Raw genomic sequence first — 12,498 nt, 5'->3', positions numbered from 1 at the left:
GTAAGTCCGCAAACATACCGCTCTGCCACTGTGGGACTAAGTTATTGGTTGTTTGAGATGACAAAGGTTGTCGCGTTTTTTCATAGAATTATGATAAAATTTACTTTCGCACGTATTTATAAAAAGAAAGTTGTTACCTAAATAGAATGCAACAATCCATAGCAAAGTTTGCGCATGCTCAGTTTATAAGCATGCATTGTCTGCTAGCCAAAAATCGTTTGCTACTGCATTGTTATATATTTGAGTTTACCTTCATTCGAAACTAGACAAAGCTCTTTCAGGTTTGATTGAATATTTTAAGAATAAAGTTATACGTCGCTGGTAGGCATACTTTGTTGCTATGAGCAATGTTTAAGATTATTACTAGTAGTTTTGATCGGGGATTTTTTTTAGCGTTGTACGCTCAAGGCAGCTAATCTTATTTTGTTTTTTAGCTGGACTTGTCCTAGTTAATTCACTAATTCATTGCGGACTGGGCCATCCAATAGGCCTAAGTGAATTATATTCAGCACTTAATTGGTCACGAAATATGACTTGTAAGGGTTTAGGCGTATGCCCTATCAATTTGTCCCTTAAACAACGAAAAATCAGCTAATCATATGCCTACGGCTGTACCACCTCTATAATGGTATATATAAAAATAAATATAGATATACACACATCAATATATATACGCGCACCTAGGTCTAGACTAAGTAGTTTTCTTTTGTTAGACTACAATTTTCGTTTGTGTAATTATAATAAGATGTCATTAGCATGTTGCACATGTGAAAAGTGACCAGTGGTCCGAACGATTGTATACAATGTTTTAATGAGTGTAAGTTATATTATAATTATTTTTGTGTAACAATAAATTATGTAAATTATAAATAGTTAAATAAAGAAGAGAAAAAGAATTCTAAATGTTCAACGTCAAAAAATGGGAACTTATGTTTTCAACTCAACAGAACATCTCTAAGCCAGTGGCAGTTTCAACGTTATGTAAAACTGAGTGTGCTGAAGCAAGTCAAGGTGGCCGTGAAGCAGATGAAAATTTGGAATAACTTGATAATATTAATGAAGATAAAAGGTATGAATACTTTGGTAAGATAAAAACGGGAATATTGGAAAGAAACAGAATGCATGCGAAATTAGACAGGAAATTCCGAATGCAAAATTTAAATGAAAGATCTGAAATCATCAATAGATTTTTGTTCAAATAAAATTGATGAATTTATAAACATGATGTCAGAAGTAATGGTCAACATAAAAGAAATGAAACAATAAAATCACGAACTTGTATTACAAAAGAAAAATATCCAACAGGAAATCAACATCTTAAAAGAACAAGTAATTGACTTTCAACGGTATTCAAGAAATATGAATATTGAAATTCAGGAAATTGCATAAAGGATGAAGATATTCAAATTGCTCATAGACTAACACCAGGGAATATATAGAAATAAACTAGGCCTATTATCGTACAACTTTTAAACAGACAATTTAAAAAAAATTGATTCAATAAGGAGTGAAGAAAGTGATTAAAACGACTAGCACTAATGTGAATTATACAGAAGGCCTAGTATTTATAAATCAACATCTTACAACTGAAGTAATTTTTTTTTATCAATATATATGTATAAAAATAGTGCTAGAAACAAAATTGATAAGTTTATTTGAATTAAAGAAGGAAAAATCCTGGTAAGAAAATCAAGGCCCGGCATGGCCAGGTGGTTAGGGCGCTCGACTCGCAATCCGTGGGTCGCGAGTTCGAATCCCCGTCACACCAAACATGCTCGCCCTTTCAGCCGTGGGGGCGTTATAATGTGACGGTCAATCCCACTATTCGTTGGTAAAAGAGTAGCCCAAGCGTTGGCGGTGGGTGGTGATGACTAGCTGCCTTCCCTCTAGTCTTACACTGCTAAATTAGGGACGGCTAGCGCAGATAGCCCTCGTGTAGCTTTGCACGAAATCCAAAAAACAAACAAAATAAGAGAATCAGGAAAAGAAAAGGTAATAAGAATTAAAAATGAACGAGATCTAACTAAATTATAAGCTAACACTAAAACAACGAAACTTTTTAAAGTTATGTTAGATAGTGATTGCGGAATGGATATTTGATAATCTGTATAAGAATAACTTATTTGTTAGTTCAAATATAATTAATGTACTACAAATGAGAGCACGTAGTTTAAATGAGAATTTTGATCTGTTTGCTTATTTATTTACAATTAATTCCACAGAAAATACATAGCATAGTACTTACATAAATTTGGGCGAAAATGAAGAGTTAAATTTATATAATATGGAGGGATAAAGATGTTATACAGTTAGAGATTATAATACATCTGTAGATACAACAGCATTTTTAAGAGTGTACGAGAAATAATTACTGAAGCAGTGAACGTATAATGTACGGATGTAAATATACCAATTTCAATATTGGAGCACTTTATAGGTATCTTCAGCATAGTATTCAAGCTTATATTAAACAACTAAAAATTTTTCAAGGAAAAATAAAAGGAAAATGTATACATTGTAGGAGACATAAATATTGAATCTAAAGAAAAGAATGTAAAAATATGTCAGCTTCTTTCAGTTTTTATCCTCTGTACAAACTATTACTAGAGAATAGTGAAATACATGTCTTGATCACATTTATATTAGAACAGATAAAATAGATTCCATACAAACAAAATTCACAAAAAACTAAAGCTACAGGCGTTTTATTACGTTTGGTTATTTTTAGAACAAAGCCACATGGTCTATGTGGTCTCTCCACCACAGGGAATCGAACCCACCGGGGAACTTTATTATAATTCTGAAAATTAATTTAAAAATAAAGCTACTATAAAAGTAAGAATAATTTACATAATAATGAAGTATGAAAAATAATTTACAATAAGATTGATACAATAATGAAACAAACTGATTTTAGTAGTATCTATCAACAATTAAATTTACAAGATGCATACAAAAGATAAAGAAATATAGTTGCATCATCTACGGAACGTGTAAAAATAAACAGAGAAAAAGTTCAAATCGTGGATGAGAAATGTATTATTACAATCTGTTCAACAAAGAAAGAAAATGTATAGAAGTATATAAATATATTAACAACCTAGAATGAATTAGTTGATTAAAAAAAAACTCATAGAAATTATCTAAGTAAGCTCTTAAAACAACCCAAAATAAATTATTATGAGCAACAAAATAATTCATAGTAAAACTTATTTTAAAAATAAAGGAACATAATATACGAGATAACAGGAAGATATTCATAATGAGCTAAAAATCTGAATGTATTACAGAAAATAATAAGTATATTAAGTCGACTGAACAACTGAAATTACATGCAAGATAATTTAATGAATTTTATATAAATATTGTAAAATAACTTATAAGTAAAAATTGTTGTAACTGTTGTGATACAGCTAAGATAAGATACGTTATAAGAACTAACATATCTGTTAATTCAATCTATCTAATACAAACTGATAGATATGAATTTAAAAAATATATATAAACTCTCTAAAAAAAAGGAAAGATAAAATTATAGGTGAAGTTACTTACAATAATATTGAAAAATTAACACTGAAAATAGCTTATTTGGTTAAAATGCCGATGGAAAAAAGGAGTTTTCGCAGACGTTCCCCAGGTAGCCCAGCATAAGTCTGAAGGCTAATTAGGCCAAACACTAGGTTTCCGTATACGTGGTTGGAGTACAGACAGTCCATTGTTAGCTTTGCGCTTAACAATAGAACAAAGAAGTTTTCACAGGAATTTTAAAAAGTGCTGTCATTATACCAAACCTTAAAGGAGGAAATAAAAGTGATTCAAACAATCACAGATCGATTACTTTGTAATCAGTCATATCGAAAATTCTCGACAAAAATGTTAAAGAAAGAATAATCAAACTTTTAGATTCAAAATGTTTTATCTCAGATCTTCAATCTGGATAATGATGGTAAAATAATACATACTCTTTTTCAAGATATATCAAAAACTTTTGATACGATTTCACGTGAGTTTCTACTCAAGAAACTTTATAAAATTGGAATAAAAGGCACTGTTTTAAGTTGGTTTAAATCATATATATTAAATAGAAAAAAAAATTAAAATAAATACTGTTATTTGTGATGAAATGAGCTTAACTGCTGGAGTACCTTCAAGGATCAGTTTTGGGTCCATTGTTGTTTTTATTATATTCAAATGATTTCTGTGAAATTTAGTTTAATGGAGAAATAACACGTTTTGCAGATGACTCAGTATAAATCTGTAATGAAAAGTCTGATAATGAGGTTATCAAAAAAATAAATAATGATAACAGCACAGATAGCTCATTGTATAGTTTTGTGCTTAACAACAAACAAATAAAACCATTTTTAACCCTGCTGATATGCGTATTTGTAAAATACTTAACCCTTTGTATTGTTAACTGATTAAAATACTTCTTGGTAATAGATTATTTTATTTGAAATGTAATAATCAGAGCCTGGGAAGTAGGTTTATCATTTATAGTGACTTTATTAAAAGTCAGAAAGCTAATAGTTTGGGTAAAAAAATGTTTTAGGTCTGGTGCGATTCAACATAAATTGTATCATCCTTGTGGGTTATGGTAAAAGTTAACTGACTACATACATTACCAAATAAAGATTGCTCTCTTTTGATTAGATAGAAAATGTTTGATTATAACCATATTAACACATAAAATAAGGTAAAAACGGCTTCAAATGACATTAACACCGACCTTTTTTAATGATGTAGAATGACATATTTTTATTTTATTTATGAATCAATAGGAAATTAGTGACGAGAGCTCCTGAGCAGTATGAGCGTCAATTTATATTGGTATTTAGGTGGCAAGTGTTCTCATATAACAAATATAGTGTTACTTGATAGCTCCAATGAATTTTACTTTTGATATTTTTTGCACGTGAAGCTTTCCTTTCAGAATTATCGCATTAATGCTTCTTCTAACGTACTTATGACTGTTTGTTTACATTTTTCTCTGTATGGGCTGACACATAAGCCCCGAGGAATCTTTGTAACCTTAAGATCTCTTGGTCAGTGTAGAACCTATGAGAAGGAAATAGGTGCTGAACAAATTTACACATTGAGGTAAACCTATGAATAAAGAATCTTATTCTGGAATCTGGCAGACGTCTAAAAGTGTACAGTCGTTTTGTTGCTTCGTGTTTACTTACACACACACCTCTCATTACAAAGTCTTTTCTCGTGGTATGCCATATTTAAATGTTTTAGCTCTCTCTTTAGCTAAGTTTTTAATGTTTATTTTCTGTTTCAGTAACTCTAAACTTTGAGATTTCTGTTTATTTTTTATTTTTGTTCACTTACCATGCAAGTCTCTATATTTTATTCCCTTAAGCTTCCCACAATATTTTAGTTATTAGCAAAGTTCTTGATCTAACTAATTGTTCAATTGTTTGTTTGGATGACACATTAATGTACTTACTGACAAAAATATTACAAAATGCAAGTAAAACGAAGTTGAACCACCTTTAGCCTTGAAAGCAGCAACAATTCATTGTGACATTAACTCCGCAACGTTGACAGTAGACATCTTGCAATTCCTCAAAGCGGATGGACCATATTTGCGTCAAGGACGATTGGAAATGTGATTAGTCTCTGATATATGTTCCAAGACATTCCAACGATGCTCAATGGTGTTGTGATCCGGATTCTGTGGTGTCCAAGCAAAATGTGTGAAGTCTTTGCAATGTTCCAGAAACAAGTACTGTATTACATGGTTCAAAGAATCGTAGTAATATCATCCTGAAATAGCTTATATGTCTGGATACTTGAACAATATTGTTGTGTTTATCTGGTTGTTCAATATCCCTAGACAGTCTCTGAATATCTCAAGTATTTAAGGGATTGAGAAGTCCTACCTCATGTTATTTGAACACTTCATAGTGCATCATGTAACCTCCAGCAACCCGAACTGTTGTCATGATAAATTGAAAGTTTCCAACATATCCAAAACAGAATGAAGTATAATTCTTCAGACAACAGGACTTTCATCCATTAGACCAAAATCCACTCTTTCTGGTCATAACAAAGCTCTAGACAGATTTTCCAGTTCTTATCCAAGATAGAGCCTTTTAAACTAGTACCCAACTACCAAATCCAATACTGTTCAATATTTGACGCATTGTTCTCAATGATATGAGCACTTGTGAATGAAGTATGCATGTGACTTCCATCAGTGCGTCCTGTTTGTCGTACTCCTTTTGCACCCAGATTTATTCTTGTTGCTGAATGAATGTAGACCTGCAAGACTGTGGTCACAGATACCTATGACACGATGTCACTTTCTTGAGTGATAATCCTGCCTCATGGGTTCCCACTATCACACCACTTGTAACGTTACTAATTAGTTGCATATTGGTTTTACAGTGGAGTTGCCAGCTACACAGAAACCATTGTACCATTTTTTGACCAATCACTGTATGACAAATATAAAAACAGAGTATTCACATTTGCAAACCATAACAAACGTTTTAAAATACTTTTTCAGGTTTATTTTGAGAACGAAATAATTTTGATTATATTCAGTCAAACTTTACATAGCTAGGCGTTTCTTGTAGTGTAACAAATATGTGTACATTTTAAATCTTGTTTATTTTTAATGCAAAGTGAAAAATCGTCAAACAACAGCATTAATCAATTTTTATTACATAAGTTTTTATAAACCTCATAATTATTCTTAACACATTTTCCTTAATTTTATTCTTTTTTAAATTAACAGCTTTAACAAAAAATATTAATTGTAATTGATACAGCTTAATCAAATTGTTGTCAAATATAGTTTTACAGCAACCTGATACTGTAGTAACAGAGTTATCGTATACGTAACTCAAATCTTAAATTTTTTTATAATAGCTAAAGCTATTTTCCTATGACATAAAAATAATGCTGATATTTTCCTTTTAGGTAAGATCCTTGGCAAAGCAAAAACATCATAAATAACACCAGGAAATAGTGAAATAAAATGAACTCCTTTGTCCGATTTTTTCTAATAAACTGAAACTACCTGTATTATTCTCATAAAACTTTACCTTTTAATTAACATGGAGTCACTCAGAAGAGCTTTCTATAGACTCGTGAGCAATCTGAAATATGTAACAGTAGAGCCACTAGTCACGCTGATTTTCTTCGCTTTCATGGTACGTGGTGTATGTTATCAACAATTAATGTTAGACAAAGCTTGTTATAATGAAATCAGATACTCAAGTGATGTTTGCTCAAATCTCAACGATGAAAAATACAAACTACAGAAAGATGAGGTTCAAAGAATGGCTAATAATTACCACATGGGAACAACAATTGTTTCAACTCTTCCCGCTATTATTCTTTCAATTTTTATTGGACCTTGGAGTGATAAATATGGAAGAAGGTATCCTTTAATAGTAGCTCTTCTTGGCTTTCTTCTTGAAGGTATTGGAGTCATTATTGTTACTGCAAGATTTGAATTACCACTTTACTTTAACCTTTTAATTCATATCCCTTCTGGATTAAGTGGAGGTATGATTATGATCTTTACTTCTGTCTACAGTTATATTAGTGACGTCTCTGACACCGAGTCTAGGCCATTCCGATATGCCCTTTTAGAAATGGGAGTGGTTCTTGGAGCTCCTTTAGGAACTCAGGTTGGTGGACAAATCTACAAACATCATGGATACATTCCAGTGTTTTCGACATCTTTAGTATTTATTATATTGTCTGTTGCATACGTTATCTTTATTGTCAAAGAATCCAAGAAAATAAGTAAAGACGTAAAGTTAAAGACAGTTGCACTGGATTTTTTCTCAGTTGATAATGTCAAGGAAAGTCTATCAACTTGTTTGAAGAAGAGACCCGGAAATGCTCGATTACAGATATGGCTTCTGATTATTGCAATCTGTTTTCAACTCTTTGTGAACATGGGTAAGTGGAAAGATAATATCATAAGAGTTCTGATTTTCTAATAAACATGAAATAATCATTTTACACTTCGCCTAATATATATATATATATTATGTTAGTAAATATTTTTATAGCTAAATATAGATATATTTCAGGTTCGAATAAAGCATGTATTTCTTCAAGTATCAAGGAAGACAAAAAATAAATGAGTTAAACAATCATTTTATGTGAGGGATTGTATCTTAGGATTTCCTTGGGTCAGCATCTAAAAAAAGAATATATGTATCATATATTTCTTTAAGCTACATTTCAAACTTATCAAAAATACACCTCGTTTTAGAAACCGCATTTTCTCATCAAAAACATCTAATGATATCAAATATAAGTTTAGGCATTTCAAAATATTTCTTTTTAATAGTATAAAAAGTCACAATCACCATCAAAACTAATGTCTCCATTATTGTTATATGAATACAAAAGTTTGCAAACATTAGCAAATAATTATTTTTGTTTTTGCTTTGAATCTAATAAGTAAATAAAACGATTTAAATTTTCTGTATTTGTTGTTCTTGTGAAACGTTTCTTCATAGCTTCGTAATGGTAACTAAATATGTTGGAGACTAGAAGCTGAATTGTCGTGTAGACAGTACCTTCTCTGCTGTAATTACGAATGTGCGTAGAAAAATACACAGACTTTTTCAAAACTATATCATTTAATTAAGCTTAGCATAAATGTGGGATCATTTAATTAAGCTTAGCATAAATGTGGGATCATTTAATTAAGCTTAGCGTAAAAGTGGGATCATTTGATTAAGCTTAGCATAAATGTGGGATCATTTAATTAAGCTTAGCGTAAGGATGGGACCATTTCATTATTCTCAACGTAAGATTGGGACCATTTTATTATATTCAGTTTAAAAGTGTGATCATTTCATGATGCTTAGCGCAAATGTGTTATAATTTCATAATGCTTAGCGTAAAGGTGTGATCATTTCAACATGTTTAGTCTAACTTAATTTTCATACTTTACCAAAATAAAAGAGAAATGAAAGAAAGTTTTACTTTAAACTAAGCCATCAACCGATATGACAACATGCTTTGCAACTGTACCATTTCATGTTTAGCTTACTTGGAAGATAATTAACAGTAGTTTTAAAGATAAATTAAATACTAGAGTATTGCTACCTTATATTCAGATTTATTTATTGCTCTTTTCAGGGACCTTTACAATCGCATATCTTTACACACTGAAGATGTACAAATGGGATGTGGCACGTTACTCTAATATTTATGCCATCTTCAGTGTCATCTCTGCCTTCACGACAATAGTTGCAGTGCCTTTCCTAACTCGTTTCGTCAAAATTCGAGACGTAGCTCTTGGGCTAATTGGAATATTATCTATGCAGGCAAAATGCGTATTTCTGGCAAGTTCATTTGAAGAATGGGTGTATTTACTGGGTGAGGCTTTAGTGTTAACACATGAATCTAATGGTGCTACTTTTCACTGCTTAAACTACATTAACGTAATTTATAAGTCAGTAGCTGTGAACCGAATCTTATTTCACAAAATTCTGGGCAGGAAAAGTTACTATAACAAACATAAGCTTCTTAAATTAGTTAAACTTGGTTTAATATGCTTCATTACATGATCACTACTTGTTCTACAAGACGTAAAAAAATATATTGTGGTTTTTCAAATGCACTAATTATGATTAGTTGATTTATGAAAGCCTAATACCACACACCACATATCTCCAAGTATTCTATTTCTTGAGATAATTTTTATGTTTATGGCTTGAACAAATATGCAAATTTTGTCTGTCCACCATACTCAGCTGCATAATACTCTGTTGATGACAGCATTGCTTACACGGAATTCGTCACACAAATACTATTGACAAAAACACGACTTACACAGAATTCGTCACACAAACACTATTACACGGAATTCGTCCTATAAATACTATTGATAAGAGCATTACTTGCACGGAATTCGTCTTACAAATACTATTGATAAAACTATTACATACACGGAATTAATCGTAAAAATACACTGTTGATGAAAGCATTGCTTACATGGAATTCATCATGCACGCATTGTTGATGAAAGCGTTGTTTACATTAAATTAATCATACAGTACTGTTGATGAAAGCGTTGCTCACATTAAATTCATTATACAGTACTGTTGATAAATGCGTTACTTACATGAAATTCATCATACAAGCACTGTTGATGAAAGTTGCTTACATGGAATTCATCATACAAGCACTGTTGATGAAAGTTGCTTACATGGAATTCATCATACAAGCACTGTTGATAAATGCGTTGCTTACATGGAATTCATCATACAAGTACTGTTTATGAAAGCATGACTTACACTCAATTTACAAGTGAATCCCGTGATCACTTTTGGATAGGAATAATAAAGATCTCTAGCTGTCACTGATAACCAGCTGGAGTGAAGGTACTACGTGAACAAACTGAGCTTTGGTATTATGAATGCACTAGTCTGCATACACTCACCTTCGTTGTAGGTAATGTTCTGGAAGACCACTCGACATAAAACTTTAATTAGAGAATAAGATTGCAGGCCAAAACATTTCCCATGTGCGGGGACCTATAATGTTCTGGATTTCATAGAGGACTTCGACACATAAGCCAAAAATAAATTACATCAAACCTCATGTTACCTTGAATATCAAAAGTGGTTTTAATATTATTGGAAAGTCATCATGTAGAAGAATGAACCCTACTTGACATTGTTTACTTTGTAAAATAACCCGCATACAGATCATATTTAGATAGAATGGTCTGAGTTTGACATTATCCATGAGGACGCTTTACAATCTCAAGTATGAAAGGTATGAAAGCAATATCATAGTGTGGGCCTATTTAAGTTAACTTGGACGTAAAAACTTAAGGTAAGGATATCGATCTCGCTGTCATTATTAGTAGTGTATATGATAATCCAAATCTAATTGTTAGTTAATTTATATATTTTTACTGATAGAGACTAGTTATCCTACATTTGGACTATAATATGTAATTGTCTTCAGATAGAAAGGCTGGTTCGTTCGTTTCTGGCAGTTATTTTGATTTAAAAATAATTATCTCCTAAGAAATAATTACTAATCAAGGGTGCTCGAAGATTAGCAATCCTCCTTCACCCTCCTCGAGACTTAAGGTTAAATTTCAATTAATGGTCAGCGGATTAATGAGCTGTATGGGCGAAGAAGTAGAAAAAAAATTACATATATATATTCCCGTATATATACGTATGATGATGAGGCAAGTAGGCAGAAGTGAAGGCAAGTCCAAGGCGTAGCAGAGGTCGGTTGATCTTGAAGAAGGAGCAAGTCGTCAGCCGTTTTTGGCAAGTTATAGAAACAAAATGAAGCAAACGGGCCTTTACAGGGCCTGGCGGGGATCAGTGGATCCAAGTGTCAAGGCTAGGATCTATAGATTCAAGGCCAAAAAATTTGATGTGGGGGGGACTGGAGTACCCCCGAGAAAACCCACTTTCACCAGTCGGGATAGAAAGGCTGGTATGCTATTCAAGCTAATATATTTGAATGCTTGAAGAGAGGTATCCAGGTTTTGTTGACTCCTACTCAGTTGAATGAGTGTGTTATCAGGTAAGTGGGTGAAAAACTTGTTTTATCTTTCTTTTCTCGTTTGTGGCTCACATCTTAGTTTAGCATTAATCCGTTTGATTGTATTATCTTTTTTTTTTTTGATACGATGGCCTGTAATACCCTTGAATTCTAGCTTTTGTTAATCGTTTTTTTCTTCACTGTATTGGAGTTTATATTCACAGGGATGCTATAAATGGCCTGTTATGTCATTAGGTGGTTTGGTGTGTTATATCTGCGATCGTGTCACGGCTTCTGCACACTGTTCTGAATTTTTGCTGTTCACATATCCTCTGTATATTTCAGAGAGGAACTTTGGCTTAAGGGAACATGGATATGTGTCTGCAGTTTTCTTCCTGCTTATTATTTGTGTTTATCCTATTTATTTTCTTCTTTATTAAGTGTTCGGTATATCCATTGTCAAGGAGGGTTTCAGTGATGTATTGTTCTTTTCTTTTTCTGACGATCTTCAGTACTACAAGTCTAGTTCATTCTGTAAACTATGCAGTCTTTAACGCCCGTCTGATGGGGTGGTTTAATTGTTATTCGAGATGTTTACCAGTATTTGTGGGTTTTCTGTAAACTCCTGTGGTATATGATTCGTGTTTCTTAGTAACTCACATGTAGGAATGGAAGTATTTTATCTTGTATTTCCATTGCCAATGGATATTGTCTGTTTATGTGGTTCATGAATTCTGAGTCTTGGCCATATCGTCACCATATCTGATTCAAATTCTTAGACTTAGAGATACTTTTTTGAGGGTGTATCTTCGGAAATGTTCGATTTAATGGTTACTGAGAACAGAAGATTGAGGTGTGTTTATATCTAGGCTTTTTCTCTGTTGGTTGTATTTATCTTCATTTTTGAAGTTAGTTGTGGTTGTACAGAAGGTTTTGGGTTTTATTATTGTGGAAATTGTTCAGTTGGATGCGTTCCTCCAGGCTTCCATCATATTC

At 32.2% G+C, this 12,498-nt stretch overlaps 1 protein-coding gene across 3 annotated transcripts in view; it reads left to right on the top strand.

Annotated features, from left to right (window-relative positions):
• The first annotated feature begins 893 nt into the window (after positions 1 to 893).
• The window catches only part of LOC106471752 (proton-coupled folate transporter-like), a 22,424-nt gene continuing 10,819 nt past the window's right edge, over positions 894 to 12,498 (top strand). The window contains exons 1-4 of one of the 3 annotated variants that reach the window (XM_022400359.1): positions 894 to 1,069; positions 5,012 to 5,100; positions 6,937 to 7,929; positions 9,127 to 9,366. In XM_022400359.1, the coding sequence (XP_022256067.1) occupies positions 7,074 to 7,929; positions 9,127 to 9,366 (1,096 nt within the window). In that variant the 5' untranslated portion in view covers positions 894 to 1,069; positions 5,012 to 5,100; positions 6,937 to 7,073. The remainder of the gene's footprint in view (positions 1,070 to 5,011; positions 5,101 to 6,936; positions 7,930 to 9,126; positions 9,367 to 12,498) is intronic. The other 2 variants (XM_022400358.1, XM_022400360.1) reach the window with 2 other exon arrangements.

The sequence above is a fragment of the Limulus polyphemus genome, unplaced genomic scaffold, assembly GCF_000517525.1.
Source record: "Limulus polyphemus unplaced genomic scaffold, Limulus_polyphemus-2.1.2 Scaffold4833, whole genome shotgun sequence".
Taxonomy (NCBI): Eukaryota; Metazoa; Arthropoda; class Merostomata; order Xiphosura; family Limulidae; genus Limulus; species Limulus polyphemus.
Note: the sequence above shows the minus strand (reverse complement) of the source record. Positions and strands in the feature narration are given on the sequence as shown.